The sequence below is a fragment of the Bombina bombina genome, unplaced genomic scaffold, assembly GCF_027579735.1.
Source record: "Bombina bombina isolate aBomBom1 unplaced genomic scaffold, aBomBom1.pri scaffold_2668, whole genome shotgun sequence".
Taxonomy (NCBI): domain Eukaryota; kingdom Metazoa; phylum Chordata; class Amphibia; order Anura; family Bombinatoridae; genus Bombina; species Bombina bombina.
In genome coordinates this window covers 5,710-23,220 of record NW_026511070.1, presented here as the reverse complement: position 1 = coordinate 23,220, position 17,511 = coordinate 5,710, and the positions used below count along the sequence as shown (strand labels likewise).

Genomic DNA, 17,511 nt, shown 5'->3' with positions numbered 1-17,511 from the left:
TGACCTTGCTGTTTGAATAATAATGAGCTAATAGAACCTTGCTTCAGGCTGACCTTGCTGTATGAAGAATAATAATAATGAGCTAATAGAACCTTCTTGCTTCAGGCTGACCTTGCTGTTTGAATAATAATGAGCTAATAGAACCTTGCTTCAGGCTGACCTTGCTGTATGAATAATAATGAGCTAATAGAACCTTCTTGCTTCAGGCTGACCTTGCTGTATGAAGAATAATGAGCTAATAGAACCTTTTTGCTTCAGGCTGACCTTGCTGTTTGAATAATAATGAGCTAATAGAACCTTTTTGCTTCAGGCTGACCTTGCTGTTTGAATAATAATGAGCTAATAGAACCTTGCTTCAGGCTGACCTTGCTGTATGAATAATAATGAGCTAATAGAACCTTCTTGCTTCAGGCTGACCTTGCTGTATGAAGAATAATGAGCTAATAGAACCTTTTTGCTTCAGGCTGACCTTGCTGTATGAAGAATAATAATAATGAGCTAATAGAACCTTCTTGCTTCAGGCTGACCTTGCTGTTTGAATAATAATGAGCTAATAGAACCTTGCTTCAGGCTGACCTTGCTGTATGAAGAAGAATAATAATGAGCTAATAGAACCTTCTTGCTTCAGGCTGACCTTGCTGTATGAAGAATAATAATAATGAGCTAATAGAACCTTCTTGCTTCAGGCTGACCTTGCTGTATGAAGAATAATGAGCTAATAGAACCTTCTTGCTTCAGGCTGACCTTGCTGTATGAAGAATAATAATAATGAGCTAATAGAACCTTCTTGCTTCAGGTTGACCTTGCTGTATGAAGAATAATAATAATAATAATGAGCTAATAGAACCTTCTTGCTTCAGGTTGACCTTGCTGTATGAAGAATAATGAGCTAATAGAACCTTGCTTCAGGTTGACCTTGCTGTATGAAGAATAATAATAATGAGCTAATAGAACCTACTTGCTTCAGGTTGACCTTGCTGTATGAAGAATAATGAGCTAATAGAACCTTGCTTCAGGCTGACCTTGCTGTATGAAGAATAATAATAATGAGCTAATAGAACCTTCTTGCTTCAGGTTGACCTTGCTGTATGAAGAAGAAGAATAATAATGAGCTAATAGAACCTTCTTGCTTCAGGCTGACCTTGCTGTTTGAATAATAATGAGCTAATATTGCTTCAGGCTGACCTTGCTGTATGAATAATAATAATAATAAGCTAATAGAACCTTGCTTCAGGCTGACCTTGCTGTATGAAGAATAATAATGAGCTAATAGAACCTACTTGCTTCAGGCTGACCTTGCTGTATGAATAATAATGAGCTAATAGAACCTTGCTTCAGGCTGACCTTGCTGTATGAATAATAATAATGAGCTAATAGAACCTTGCTTCAGGCTGACCTTGCTGTATGAAGAATAATAATGAGCTAATATAACCTTGCTTCAGGCTGACCTTGCTGTATGAATAATAATAAAAATGAGCTAATAGAACCTTGCTTCAGGCTGACCTTGCTGTATGAAGAATAATAATAATGAGCTAATAGAACCTTCTTGCTTCAGGCTGACCTTGCTGTATGAAGAATAATAATTATGAGCTAATAGAACCTTGCTTCAGGCTGACCTTGCTGTGTGAATAATAATGAGCTAATAGAATCTACTTGCTTCAGGCTGACCTTGCTGTATGAATAATAATAATAATAATGAGCTAATAGAACCTACTTGCTTCAGGCTGACCTTGCTGTATGAATAATAATTATGAGCTAATAGAACCTTGCTTCAGGCTGACCTTGCTGTATGAATAATAATGAGCTAATAGAACCTTGCTTCAGGCTGACCTTGCTGTATGAATAATAATGAGCTAATAGAACCTTGCTTCAGGCTGACCTTGCTGTATGAATAATAATGAGCTAATAGAACCTTTTTGCTTCAGGCTGACCTTGCTGTATGAAGAATAATAATGAGCTAATAGAACCTTCTTGCTTTAGGCTTACCTTGCTGTAAGAATGAGCTAATACAACCTAGGTGGTAATGCCTGAAACAACATTGAGTACATTACCCAATTACACCCCCACACTGGCTGCCTCAAATTCATAAAGTGTAGTACTTGTGCCCTTATTATGCTAGCTAGAACCCTCAGTGTGGCACCTCACAAGGCCTGTAGGAGTCTGATATTGCTGGCTTCACAGGTATTAGATGAATTGCGTTTATAATATTTTGTAAAACCTAGTCTGTCCAGTTGATTAGATGAACTTTCCTAGCCCTGCATAGCGTGTCTTAGGTTTTTTCACGTGTTTCTTGTAGCTTCTGGAACAGGCTCTTGTAATAGAGGAGCAGTTGAGGCGTGCTGCATACCTCAACATGTCAGAGGACCCCTCCCACCCCTCCATGGCTCTGAACACCAGATTTGCTGAAGTTGAATGCCTGGCGGAGAGTCACCAGCACCTCTCCAAGGAATCTATGGCAGGGAACAAGCCAGCAAATGCTGTGCTGCACAAAGGTGAGTAGATACCACAGGCAAGGAGGCAGAAACAAGTGACAATCAGTCTAGTCTCTGGATTCAGTTAGATGCTGCTGTTTTTTGTGACTTATTTTCTCATTCTTCCCAGTGTTGAAGCAGTTGGAAGAATTGCTGAGTGATATGAAAGCAGATGTTACCCGGCTCCCAGCCACCATCGCTCGCATCCCTCCCGTGGCTGTAAGATTACAAATGTCTGAGAGGAATATTCTAAGCCGGCTAGCAAGCAGGGGAGGAGAACCACAACCCCAGCCTGTAAATAACCATTTTGATATTGTTGGGCTTATCCCTTAGCTTCCTACTCCCAGACTGTTTAATTGCTCTTTCCTCTGCAAGTTACCTAATGACGTCTTCTCTCCAGCAGATTGCCCAGCAATAACAAATTCCTCCTCTGGTCAGGAGGTCGGAGCATCCACCCCACTCCAAACATTCCCAACTAGAAGCAAAGACCTAAGGAGGACACATGACCTGCAACAGAGTCTGCAGGCAGGAGAGCTGACCATCACCAGAACCATTAGCGTACCTCTGTCTCAAGGATTCCTGGCCTATGAGGTGACACTGTGACTGCACAGCGCTGAGGACTGTTTAAGATGGTGCTGCTGCTTCTTCTTAATGGAGTTAACCCCCTTTGGGGTTCAGGATTACAACAAGGCCAGAAACTCACTCTGTACTTGGAAGCAAATTGCTTCCTGAATTCAGAAGGAAATATTTTGTTTTGTTTGTCTTTAATTTTATTTGCTCCAGTCCCCCACACTGCCCAAGGGGGTAAGGACAGGTGTCACCCAGGACAGACACCTACCTCCATCGTTTTTAATACAGAACGCGTTGTCGTATAATAAAACACAAAATACTTGAAACTTTTGTGTGAAGAGTTTTAAAGAGTTTTGACTGTTCATTTGTGAAGGAGGTTTTTCCTGGCCTGGGAGCTCTGATCTTTGTATCTTTTTAATGCTTGTCCCTTAACATACCATGATGGGCCACACGTAATAACAAGTGTTTTGCTTCTAGTAGAATAATTTTAATTAGCGGATTACACTAGTACACTGCAGTAACCTGGGGCAACAAGCTAGTTATCTACACCAGGTAATAACCTTCAAAATAACCGTAAACGTCTGTTGTGCTAAAAAGCTCAACTTGAGGTCTAACTTGCACCACTTTACATATCACTAGTTAAGCCTCATCTTCACTTTTGTGTGCTGGTCTGGAGGCCATATCTCGAGGATATTTACTGGAATTGGTACAAATGAGCTACTAAATGTTACATGGTCTAACAATTTAAGCTATACAGATTTAGGTCATTGAACCTTTCCTGGTAAGTTTTGAGTAGAGAAGGAAAAAAGTGTTTTCACAAAAACAGCAATTCCAGAACAAGGGGTCATGCGCTCAAGTTGAAGGGAAGTAGCTTCAGAAGCACTTAACAGGGTGGTTGATTTATAGCTTAAACTTCAATTAGAGGTGGAAATGGCACAGAAGTGTGCCTGGGTTAAGCATTAGGCTATCCTACGTATTCCTGGGATAAGCATAAGGCTATCCTACGTACTAATTAATGCCTGGGATAACCTACATACTAATTAATGCCTGGGATAAGCATAAGGCTGTCCTACGTACTAATGCCTGGGATAAGCATAAGGCTATCCTACTTATTAATGCCTGGGATAAGGATAAGGCTATCCTAGTACTAATTAATGCCTGGGATAAGCATAATGCTATTCTACGTAATAATCAATGCCTGGGATAAGCCTATTCTATGTACTAATCAATGCCTGGGATAAGCATAAGGCTATCCTACGTACTAATGCCTGGGATAAGCATAAGGCTATCCAACGCACTAATTCCTGAGAAGTGTACGGCTCTACTACACACTGCCTGGAATAAGCGTACTGCTCTACGCAGTAATTAATGCCTGGGATAAGCGTATGGCTCTACACACTGACTGGGGTAAGCGTACGGCTCTACGCAGTAATGCATGCCTGGGATAAGCATACAGCTGTACTACACACTGACTGCGGTAAGCGTACGGATCTACTACGCACTAATTAATGCCGGGGATAAGCATTGCTTTGGGGAAATAACTAGAATGTCCCTTGTGTTTGTCCACATAGTGTGAGCTTAGAGCAACTGTGTACTGTGAAATTGTTTTTCTTTCCAATGGCAGGGAGAGTCCACAAATTCATTAATTACTGTTGGGAATACCCTTAATGTGTTAAAGGCTTGTTCTACTAGCAGCAGAGTATAAAATGTATGAAAAAATTGTTCCTTTAAATTTATTTTTGTATATGAAATTAGTTTTGTTGTTTGTCTGTTTTTAAGAACATGATTGTATAAAAATAGCAGACCACCTAATCTTCTGTATCTCTATATTAAGGCCTCCTTATCACTGTCTGTAACACAATGGTCAAAACTCAGGGCAATAGAAAAGGAAAAAATGTATTGCACATCTCTTCCAAATAACCCTAGGAAAGTCGATTGCTACAGCTTGTTTACATAGTTTTCTTTAGTGTAAGTGGCAAGAGTCCATGAGCTAGTGACGTATGGGATATACATTCCTACCAGGAGGGGGCAAAGTTTCCCAAACCTCAAAATGCCTATAAATAGGAAGATGATTTTAGCAGACAGTAACTAAAATCGATTGCTGTTTCCACATAGGACTGTTGAGATGAAGTAACTTCAGTTGGGGGAAACAGTTAGCAGACTTTTCTGCTTAAGGTATGACTAGCCATATTTCTAACAAGACTGTGTAATGCTGGAAGGCTGTCATTCCCCTCATGGGGACCGGTAAGCCATTTTTTTAATCTCAAACAGAATAAAGGGCTTAATATGGGCTATAAAACTGGTAGACACTGTTATGGGCTAAATCGATTGCTTTATTTGGACATTTTATACATGTGTATGCTGTTAATTCACACTTATAAACTTGGGGAACGTTTTTTAACGTCAGGCACTATGTTAGACACCTTTTTCAGTCAGGAAGGGCTTCCTAGTTGTAGGCTGAGCCTCATTTTCGCGCCATTACTGCGCAGTTGTTTTTTGAGAGCAAGACATGCAGATGCATGTGTGAGGACCTGAAAGTAGTTGGAAAACTTCCTAGAAGGCGTCATTTGGTATCGTATTCCCCTCTGGGCTTGGCAAAATCACTGCAAAGGCTGTAGCTGGGACTGTATAGGGGTTAAATCTGTAACCGGATCCGGTTTCGTTATTTTAAGGGTTAAAGCTCTGAAAATTGGTGTGCAATACTTTTAATGCTTTAAGACACTGTGGTGAAAGTTTGGTAAATTTTGAACAATTCCTTCATATTTCTTTCATGTAATTAGCAAGAGTCCATGAGCTAGTGACGTATGGGATATACATTCCTACCAGGAGGGGCAAAGTTTCCCAAACCTCAAAATGCCTATAAATACACCCCTCACCACACCCACAATTCAGTTTTACAAACTTTGCCTCCGATGGAGGTGGTGAAGTAAGTTTGTGCTAGATTCTACGTTGATATGCGCTCCGCAGCAAGTTGGAGCCCGGTTTTCCTCTCAGTGTGCAGTGAATGTCAGAGGGATGTGAGGAGAGTATTGCCTATTTGAATGCAGTGATCTCCTTCTACGGGGTCTATTTCATAGGTTCTCTGTTATCGGTCGTAGAGATTCATCTCTTACCTCCCTTTTCAGATCGACGATATACTCTTATATATACCATTACCTCTGCTGATTCTCGTTTCAGTACTGGTTTGGCTTTCTACAAACATGTAGATGAGTGTCCTGGGGTAAGTAAATCTTATTTTCTGTGACACTCTAAGCTATGGTTGGGCACTTTGTTTATAAAGTTCTAAATATATGTATTCAAACATTTATTTGCCTTGACTCAGAATGTTCAACTTTCCTTATTTTCAGACAGTCAGTTTCATATTTGGGATAATGCATTTGATTTTCATTTTTTTCATTTTTTTCTTACCTTCAAAAATTTGACTCTTCCCTGTGGGCTGTTAGGCTCGCGGGGGCTGAAAATGCTTCATTTTATTGCGTCATTCTTGGCGCGGACTTTTTTGGCGCAAAAATTTGTTTCCGTTTCCGGCGTCATACGTGTCGCCGGAAGTTGCGTCATTTTTTGACGTTATTTTGCGCCAAAAATGTCGGCGTTCCGGATGTGGCGTCATTTTTGGCGCCAAAAGCATTTAGGCGCCAAATAATGTGGGCGTCTTATTTGGCGCGAAAAAAATATGGGCGTCGCTTTTGTCTCCACATTATTTAAGTCTCATTTTTCATTGCTTCTGGTTGCTAGAAGCTTGTTCTTTGGCATTTTTTCCCATTCCTGAAACTGTCATTTAAGGAATTTGATCAATTTTGCTTTATATATATGTTGTTTTTTCTCTTACATATTGCAAGATGTCTCACGTTGCATCTGAGTCAGAAGATACTACAGGAAAATCGCTGTCTAGTGCTGGATCTACCAAAGCTAAGTGTATCTGCTGTAAACTTTTGGTAGCTATTCCTCCAGCTGTTGTTTGTATTGATTGTCATGACAAACTTGTTAAAGCAGATAATATTTCCTTTAGTAAAGTACCATTGCCTGTTGCAGTTCCTTCAACATCTAAGGTGCAGAATGTTCCTGATAATATAAGAGATTTTGTTTCTGAATCCATAAAGAAGGCTATGTCTGTTATTTCTCCTTCTAGTAAACGTAAAAAATCTTTTAAAACTTCTCTCCCTACAGATGAATTTTTAAATGAACATCATCATTCTGATTCTGATGACTCTTCTGGTTCAGAGGATTCTGTCTCAGAGGTTGATGCTGATAAATCTTCATATTTATTTAAAATGGAATTTATTCGTTCTTTACTTAAAGAAGTACTAATTGCTTTAGAAATAGAGGATTCTGGTCCTCTTGATACTAATTCTAAACGTTTGGATAAGGTATTTAAAGCTCCTGTGGTTATTCCAGAAGTTTTTCCTGTTCCTAATGCTATTTCTGCAGTAATTTCCAAAGAATGGGATAAATTGGGTAATTCATTTACTCCTTCTAAACGTTTTAAGCAATTATATCCTGTGCCGTCTGACAGATTAGAATTTTGGGACAAGATCCCTAAAGTTGATGGGGCTATTTCTACCCTTGCTAAACGTACTACTATTCCTACGTCAGATGCTACTTCGTTTAAGGATCCTTTAGATAGGAAAATTGAATCCTTTCTAAGAAAAGCTTATCTGTGTTCAGGTAATCTTCTTAGACCTGCTATATCTTTGGCTGATGTTGCTGCAGCTTCAACTTTTTGGTTGGAAACTTTAGCGCAACAAGTAACACATCATGATTCTCATGATATTATTATTCTTCTACAGCATGCTAATAATTTTATCTGTGATGCCATTTTTGATATTATCAGAGTTGATGTCAGGTTTATGTCTCTAGCTATTTTAGCTAGAAGAGCTTTATGGCTTAAAACTTGGAATGCTGATATGGCTTCTAAATCAACTTTACTTTCCCTTTCTTTCCAGGGTAACAAATTATTTGGTTCTCAGTTGGATTCCATTATTTCAACTGTTACTGGTGGGAAAGGAACTTTTTTACCACAGGATAAAAAATCTAAAGGTAAAAACAGGGCTAATAATCGTTTTCGTTCCTTTCGTTTCAACAAAGAACAAAAGCCTGATCCTTCATCCTCAGGAGCAGTTTCAGTTTGGAAACCATCTCCAGTCTGGAATAAATCCAAGCCAGCTAGAAAGGCAAAGCCTGCTTCTAAGTCCACATGAAGGTGCGGCCCTCATTCCAGCTCAGCTGGTAGGGGGCAGGTTACGTTTTTTCAAGGAAATTTGGATCAATTCTGTTCACAATCTTTGGATTCAGAGCATTGTTTCAGAAGGGTACAGAATTGGTTTCAAGATGAGACCTCCTGCAAAGAGATTTTTTCTTTCCCGTGTCCCAGTAAATCTAGTAAAAGCTCAAGCATTTCTGAAATGTGTTTCAGATCTAGAGTTGACTGGAGTAATTATGCCAGTTCCAGTTCCGGAACAGGGGATGGGGTTTTATTCAAATCTCTTCATTGTACCAAAGAAGGAGAATTCCTTCAGACCAGTTCTGGATCTAAAAATATTGAATCGTTATGTAAGAATACCAACGTTCAAGATGGTAACTGTAAGGACTATCTTGCCTTTTGTTCAGCAAGGGAATTATATGTCCACAATAGATTTACAGGATGCATATCTGCATATTCCGATTCATCCAGATCATTATCAGTTCCTGAGATTCTCTTTTCTGGACAAGCATTACCAGTTTGTGGCTCTGCCGTTTGGCCTAGCTACAGCTCCAAGAATTTTTACAAAGGTTCTCGGTGCCCTTCTGTCTGTAATCAGAGAACAGGGTATTGTGGTATTTCCTTATTTGGACGATATCTTGGTACTTGCTCAGTCTTTACATTTAGCAGAATTTCATACGAATCGACTTGTGTTGTTTCTTCAAGATCATGGTTGGAGGATCAATTTACCAAAAAGTTCTTTGATTCCTCAGACAAGGGTAACCTTTCTGGGTTTCCAGATGGATTCAGTGTCCATGACTCTGTCTTTAACAGACAAGAGACGTCTAAAATTGATTGCAGCTTGTCGAAACCTTCAGTCACAATCATTCCCTTCGGTAGCCTTATGCATGGAAATTCTAGGTCTTATGACTGCTGCATCGGACGCGATCCCCTTTGCTCGTTTTCACATGCGACCTCTTCAGCTCTGTATGCTGAAGCAATGGTGCAAGGATTACACGAAGATATCTCAATTAATATCTTTAAAACCGATTGTTCGACACTCTCTAACATGGTGGACAGATCACCATCGTTTAATTCAGGGGGCTTCTTTTGTGCTTCCGACCTGGACTGTAATTTCAACAGATGCAAGTCTCACAGGTTGGGGAGCTGTGTGGGGATCTCTGACGGCACAAGGAGTTTGGGAATCTCAGGAGGTGAGATTACCGATCAATATTTTGGAACTCCGTGCAATTTTCAGAGCTCTTCAGTTTTGGCCTCTTCTGAAGAGAGAATCGTTCATTTGTTTTCAGACAGACAATGTCACAACTGTGGCATACATCAATCATCAAGGAGGGACTCACAGTCCTCTGGCTATGAAAGAAGTATCTCGAATTTTGGTTTGGGCGGAATCCAGCTCCTGTCTAATCTCTGCGGTTCATATCCCAGGTATAGACAATTGGGAAGCGGATTATCTCAGTCGCCAAACGTTGCATCCGGGCGAATGGTCTCTTCACCCAGAGGTATTTCTTCAGATTGTTCAAATGTGGGAACTTCCAGAAATAGATCTGATGGCGTCCCATCTAAACAAGAAACTTCCCAGGTATCTGTCCAGATCCCGGGATCCTCAGGCGGAGGCAGTGGATGCATTATCACTTCCTTGGAAGTATCATCCTGCCTATATCTTTCCGCCTCTAGTTCTTCTTCTTCCAAGAGTAATCTCCAAGATTCTGAAGGAATGCTCGTTTGTTCTGCTGGTAGCTCCGGCATGGCCTCACAGGTTTTGGTTTGCGGATCTTGTCCGGATGGCCTCTTGCCAACCGTGGACTCTTCCGTTAAGACCAGACCTTCTGTCACAAGGTCCTTTTTTCCATCAGGATCTGAAATCCTTAAATTTAAAGGTATGGAGATTGAACGCTTGATTCTTGGTCAAAGAGGTTTCTCTGACTCTGTGATTAATACTATGTTACAGGCTCGTAAATCTGTATCTCGAGAGATATATTATAGAGTCTGGAAGACTTATATTTCTTGGTGTCTTTCTCATCATTTTTCTTGGCATTCTTTTAGAATACCGAGAATTTTACAGTTTCTTCAGGATGGTTTAGATAAGGGTTTGTCCGCAAGTTCTTTGAAAGGACAAATCTCTGCTCTTTCTGTTCTTTTTCACAGAAAGATTGCTATTCTTCCTGATATTCATTGTTTTGTACAAGCTTTGGTTCGTATAAAACCTGTCATTAAGTCAATTTCTCCTCCTTGGAGTTTGAATTTGGTTCTGGGAGCTCTTCAAGCTCCTCCGTTTGAACCTATGCATTCATTGGACATTAAATTACTTTCTTGGAAAGTTTTGTTCCTTTTGGCCATCTCTTCTGCCAGAAGAGTTTCTGAATTATCTGCTCTTTCTTGTGAGTCTCCTTTTCTGATTTTTCATCAGGATAAGGCGGTGTTGCGAACTTCTTTTGAATTTTTACCTAAAGTTGTGAATTCCAACAACATTAGTAGAGAAATTGTGGTTCCTTCATTATGTCCTAATCCTAAGAATTCTAAGGAGAAATTGTTGCATTCTTTGGATGTTGTTAGAGCTTTGAAATATTATGTTGAAGCTACGAAATCTTTCCGTAAGACTTCTAGTCTATTTGTTATCTTTTCTGGTTCTAGAAAAGGCCAGAAAGCTTCTGCCATTTCTTTGGCATCTTGGTTGAAATCTTTAATTCATCTTGCCTATGTTGAGTCGGGTAAAACTCCGCCTCAGAGAATTACAGCTCATTCTACTAGGTCAGTTTCTACTTCCTGGGCGTTTAGGAATGAAGCTTCGGTTGACCAGATTTGCAAAGCAGCAACTTGGTCCTCTTTGCATACTTTTACTAAATTCTACCATTTTGATGTATTTTCTTCTTCTGAAGCAGTTTTTGGTAGAAAAGTACTTCAGGCAGCGGTTTCAGTTTGAATCTTCTGCTTATGTTTTTCGTTAAACTTTATTTTGGGTGTGGATTATTTTCAGCAGGAATTGGCTGTCTTTATTTTATCCCTCCCTCTCTAGTGACTCTTGTGTGGAAAGATCCACATCTTGGGTAGTCATTATCCCATACGTCACTAGCTCATGGACTCTTGCTAATTACATGAAAGAAAACATAATTTATGTAAGAACTTACCTGATAAATTCATTTCTTTCATATTAGCAAGAGTCCATGAGGCCCGCCCTTTTTTTGTGGTGGTTATGATTTTGTATAAAGCACAATTATTCCAATTCCTTATTTTATATGCTTTCGCACTTTATCACCCCACTTCTTGGCTATTCGTTAAACTGAATTGTGGGTGTGGTGAGGGGTGTATTTATAGGCATTTTGAGGTTTGGGAAACTTTGCCCCTCCTGGTAGGAATGTATATCCCATACGTCACTAGCTCATGGACTCTTGCTAATATGAAAGAAATGAATTTATCAGGTAAGTTCTTACATAAATTATGTTTTTTCCACATATTCAGTAATAAAGTGTGCTCTGTTTAAAATTTAAAGAGACAGTAACGGTTTTGTTTTAAAACGGTTTTTGTGCTTTATTGACAAGTTTAAGCCTGTTTAACATGTCTGTGCCTTCAGATAAGCTATGTTCTATATGTATGAAAGTCAATGTGTCTCCCCCTTCAAAATTGTGTGATAATTGTGCCATAGCGTCCAAACAATGTAAGGACAGTACTGTCACAGATAATGAAGTTGCCCAAGATGATTCATCAGATGAAGGGAGTAGACATGGTTCTACATCATCTCCTTCTGTGTCTATACCAGTTTTGCCCACGCAGGAGGCCCCTAGTACTTCTAGCGCGCCAATGCTTATTACCATGCAACAATTGACGGCTGTAATGGATAACTCCATAGCAAATATTTTATCCAAAATGCCTGCATATCAGAGAAAGCGCGATTGCTCTGTTTTAAACACTGAAGAGCAGGAGGGCGCTGATAATTGTTCTGTCATACCCTCACACCAATCTGAAGGGGCAATGAGGGAGGTTTTGTCAGATGGGGAAATTTCAGATTCAGGAAAAATTTCTCAACAGGCTGAACCTGATGTGGTGACATTTAAATTTAAATTAGAGCACCTCCGCGCACTGCTTAAGGAGGTGTTATCTACTCTGGATGATTGTGACAACTTGGTCATTCCAGAAAAATTATGCAAGATGGACAAGTTCCTAGAGGTTCCGGTGCACCCCGACGCTTTTCCTATACCCAAGCGGGTGGCGGACATAGTGAATAAAGAGTGGGAGAAGCCCGGCATACCTTTTGTTCCCCCTCCTATATTTAAGAAATTATTTCTCCTGTTAAGTGTGATCAGTCCACGGGTCATCATTACTTGTGGGATATTAACTGCTCCCCTACAGGAAGTGCAAGAGGATTCACCCAGCAGAGCTGCTATATAGCTCCTCCCCTCTACGTCACCTCCAGTCATTCTCTTGCACCCAACAACTAGATAGGATGTGTGAGAGGACTATGGTGATTATATTAGTTTTTATACCTTCAATCAAGAGTTTGTTATTTTATTATAGCACCGGAGTGTGTTATTCCTTCTCTGGTAGAATTTGAAGAAGAATCTACCTGAGTTTTTTCTATGATTTTAGCCGGAGTAGTTAAGATCATATTGCTGTTTCTCGGCCATCTGAGGAGAGGTAAACTTCAGATCAGGGGACAGCGGGCAGATTAATCTGCAAAGAGGTATGTAGCAATTTATTATTTTCTGATAATCATTATAGAAAAGGGAGATACTACAACAACCGCAATTAGATTGCTATAATGCATAGACAGGGATTGCAGCACATATTTTTTAATTTTAATTTGCTTTGTAAGTTCTAAAGCTCCGCTAAAATAGCGGTGTGTGTAGATATATACTCATTCCCCACATTCACATATGCTACCCAGCGTCGAAGTTGAATAAAAGGTTACCACTAAATAAAAGAACACATGAATCGATGAGTCAAGAAGCGTGATTGGATCAATGCACACGCACAGATTTGTCTGTGCAGTTTTATTGTAGTTCACACAGAATAAACCAAAAAAGCAAACGAGATATAACTAATTTAAATTGACAACACCTCCACTAGAGGGTGGTTACGTGTAAGCGTAAAATCCGCCACCATAGTGATCATTGAGGATCTATGTCAAAACAACACATGTATACAGATAAACAAAAAAGAATTCACATAAACAATATTGTAAGATGAAAAATGTAATGCTTAAGTCATGTGCACTATACCTGAATTTGGCCAAATTGTGCAAAAAAACATCCTCAAAATTATTTCTAGTAGAGGACAGTGTAGTCTGTAGGGGGCTAAAAGAAACAACACCTGTAACAGCGGGCACCACCAACTATATGAGAGGTATCAGGTGTCATGTTATCACATTCCAGGATCTATGTTTCTTAACCCCAGTTTATACAGACTGACTGTTTGAAACTTAATAGCATTAAGCAATATACAATATACATGTATTAGTTGAACAGTATTTTCACAGACCAGTAGAAGTTATGGGGATAGTATATAGCAACTCCAGTATTCAGCGGGCACCACCAAAGATAAAGGTATCCGGTGTCATGAATAGTATCAATTCTGGATCTATGTTAGAACTACCCCAAAAATAACTTTTTTTCGGTCTGTTACAGTTGTATAAAGAATGGAAAAGAATTACAGAGCATTACAACTCATTATACCTGATACATAACAGTATCTGAATATCAAGAGCAAACATGTACACAAGTTGTGGTTATAATAATGTAAGTGAATCACCCTTTTCAGGGCTTAGGCATGTCCCATAAGTAGGTACTGTGTATACAAATGGGACATTGTTACACCTTCGGATGTCCGGGTAAATGAGCTGAAAAGTCAGATGGTAAATGCTCAGTTAGTTATACAACCGTGTCTTTGCTTTCTGAAAGAGAAATTCCAAATGGTTTCCGTGTGTAGATAAACTTCAATTTAAACATGCTACATTCTAGCACAGCGTGGACGCCACAGCGATCTGTCCTTCGTGCATGTCCGTCTCCACTTCTTACGTCACTGCCGACGTACGTTTCACCCCCCACGTGACAGCCAGAGAGCACAGGGGTTTCCTCAGGGCAAAAGCGGATGCTGGATTCCATTGCAGCCGCAATATATACCTCCTTCTATAGGCTTATAGGAGGATGTCTGAAAACAGTAGTAGCCAATGAAAAGCATTTACTGAGCCGCAGCCCATTTATATAAATCAAAGAGGATACGGTGAATATATATACACAGTGAAAAGTAATAAGTTATGTAAAGCAACTCTAAAGAACCAGCATTAAGAAAAAAAGAATTATGTATAAATGTGTACATAAAGGAAAAGAAGGAATAAATATAAGAAAAAGGAAAAGGCCCACTTTTCCATAGTTCTTTGGAGGATTATTGCAGTGTATGCTAAAATAAAACCTTATTCATCCATGTTTTTAGGCTACATCAATTAAAGGCTTTACACGCATACTGTTGATCCGTCGATTCATGTGTTTAAGGGATTTCTATATAGTATGGAAGTAAAAAATAAGTATGTTTGTTGATTCTTAAAGGCAAGGTGAAAATATATTGAATTATGTTCCCAAAAACTACGAGTAATTATATTGGAAAAAAAACCTTCACTCGCTTAAATGACAGATTTTCTAGGTCATTCTAAGGTGAAAAGGCAGATTGAAGAGGGACCCTAATTTGTATATATTGCATACTAAGTTTATGGGGATTTTAAGATCAATGTTGTCCTTTTATTTGAGGAATGCAGCAAATTCAAATTTTTCATTTAGCCCTTTGGGCATAAGAGTCTGTAGCTTATAGATCCATTCTGTTTCCCTTCTAAGTAGTATAGTATCAATGTCTCCTCCTCTACCAAGAAGGGAACAGTGTTCAATGCCTGTTACTCTTAGGTCCTGGGGATTGCATTTATGGTATTTCATAAAGTGGAGAGCCACTCCACTTCTGATTTCCCCATCCTCTGCTGCTTTAATGTCGTCTCTGTGCTCAGAGACCCTATCTTTCAGCATTCGTCTTGTTTTTCCCACATAGAAAGTCGGGCAGCAACAGGAAAGTAAATAAATTACATTTTCTGTCTTGCAATTTATAAATTGCTTTATAGGGTAGATGGTGGAATCAGTAGCGAATGTTTTCGTGCGCACAATAAATTTACAGAACACACAGTGTCCACATTTGAAACATCCTTTTATTTTTCTTTGTTCTTCTAGCCAGTTTTTCTCACTAGGACTTTTAATAAAATGACTCTTGACTAATTTATCCTTAAGATTTGGAGCCCTCCTGGGTACCAGAGAAGGTTTTTCCCCAACAATTTTTCTAATTGTCTCATCAGCTCTAAGAAACTGCAATTTCTCATCCAAGATAGTGCGGATTTTGTCCCAATGGCAGTTGAATTGGGTTACAAAGCGCACTTTTTGCTCTTCAGTTTTCTGAATTGAGTTATAGAGGAGTGTATCTCTGTCTGTTCTCCTAGCTCTATTTCGAGCATATCTTAGGTTTCGTTTGGAGTACCCTCTATTTTCAAATCTATTGGACATTTCAACAGCGTGTGCATCGAATTTATTAAGGCTCGAACAATTGCGCCTCAGGCGTAGAAATTGTCCCACGGGGATACCCCTTATAAGGGATTTTGGATGGTGGCTAGATGCCTCTAAAATATTGTTAGTGGCAGTGGCCTTACGAAAAATTTCAGTAGCCAGATTTTCTTTCATGTAATTAGCAAGAGTCCATGAGCTAGTGACGTATGGGATATACATTCCTACCAGGAGGGGCAAAGTTTCCCAAACCTTAAAATGCCTATAAATACACCCCTCACCACACCCACAATTCAGTTTTACAAACTTTGCCTCCGATGGAGGTGGTGAAGTAAGTTTGTGCTAGATTCTACGTTGATATGCGCTCCGCAGCAAGTTGGAGCCCGGTTTTCCTCTCAGCGTGCAGTGAATGTCAGAGGGATGTGAGGAGAGTATTGCCTATTTGAATGCAGTGATCTCCTTCTAAGGGGTCTATTTCATAGGTTCTCTGTTATCGGTCGTAGAGATTCATCTCTTACCTCCCTTTTCAGATCGACGATATACTCTTATATATACCATTACCTCTGCTGATTCTCGTTTCAGTACTGGTTTGGCTATCTGCTATATGTAGATGAGTGTCCTGGGGTAAGTAAGTCTTATTTTCTGTGACACTCTTAGCTATGGTTGGGCACTTTGTTTATAAAGTTCTAAATATATGTATTCAAACATTTATTTGCCTTGACTCAGAATGTTCAACTTTCCTTATTTTTCAGACAGTCAGTTTCATATTTGGGATAATGCATTTTAATTTAACATTTTTTACCTTAAAATTTGACTTTTTCCCTGTGGGCTGTTAGGCTCGCGGGGGCTGAAAATGCTTCATTTTATTGCGTCATTCTTGGCGCGGACTTTTTTGGCGCAAAAATTCTATTTCCGTTTCCGGCGTCATACATGTCGCCGGAAGTTGCGTCATTTTTTTGACGTTATTTTGCGCCAAAAATGTCGGCGTTCCGGATGTGGCGTCATTTTTGGCACCAAAAAGCATTTAGGCGCCAAATAATGTGGGCGTCTTATTTGGCGCGAAAAAATATGGGCGTCACTTTTGTCTCCACATTATTTAAGTCTCATTTTTCATTGCTTCTGGTTGCTAGAAGCTTGTTCTTTGGCATTTTTTCCCATTCCTGAAACTGTCATTTAAGGAATTTGATCAATTTTGCTTTATATGTTGTTTTTTTCTTTTACATATTGCAAGATGTTCCACGTTGCAACTGAGTCAGAAGATACTTCAGGAAAATGACTGCACAGTGCTGGAGCTACCAAGCTAAGTGTATCTGCTATAAACTTTTGGTATCTGTTTCTCCAGCTGTTATTTGTATTGCATGTCATGTCAAACTTATTAATGCAGATAAAATTTCCTTTAGTACTGTTACATTACCTGTTGCTGTTCCGTCAACATCTAATTTTCAGAGTGTTCCTGATAACATAAGAGATTTTATTTTTTAAATCCATTAAGAAGGCTATGTCTGTTATTTCTCCTTCTAGTATACATAAAAGTCTTTTAAAACTTCTCTTTTTTCAGATGAATTTTTAAATGAACATCATCATTCTGATACTGATAATAGTTCTTCTGGTTCAGAGGTTTCTGTCTCAGAGGTTGATGCTGATAAATCTTTGTATTTGTTCAAGATGGAATTTATTCGTTCTTTACTTAAAGAAGTGTTATTTGCATTAGAAATAGAGGATTCTGGTCCTCTTGATACTAAATGTA

The 17,511-nt window shown here is 39.3% G+C and overlaps 1 protein-coding gene across 2 annotated transcripts; it reads left to right on the top strand.

Moving 5' to 3' along the window:
• Positions 1 to 2,273: 2,273 nt before the first annotated feature.
• On the top strand, positions 2,274 to 3,367 carry LOC128643591 (chromodomain-helicase-DNA-binding protein 4-like). Of its 2 annotated transcripts, none has more exons than XM_053696436.1 (3): positions 2,274 to 2,492; positions 2,602 to 2,765; positions 2,875 to 3,367. In XM_053696436.1, the coding sequence occupies exons 1-3, from the start codon at positions 2,354 to 2,356 to the stop codon at positions 2,887 to 2,889; spliced, it is 318 nt and encodes a 105-aa protein (XP_053552411.1). In that variant the 5' UTR covers positions 2,274 to 2,353; the 3' UTR covers positions 2,890 to 3,367. The 2 variants fall into 2 exon arrangements, with proteins under 2 accessions (XP_053552411.1, XP_053552410.1); XM_053696435.1 differs by having other exon boundaries at positions 2,872 to 3,367.
• The last annotated feature ends 14,144 nt before the right edge of the window (positions 3,368 to 17,511 follow it).

Coding starts and splice junctions, on each gene's coding strand:
- LOC128643591 (XM_053696435.1), top strand. CDS start 2,354: ATGTCAGAGGACCCCTCCCACCCCTCCATGGCTCTGAACACCAGATTT. Junction 2,493..2,601: donor AAATGCTGTGCTGCACAAAG/GTGAGTAGATAC, acceptor CATTCTTCCCAG/TGTTGAAGCAGTTGGAAGAA.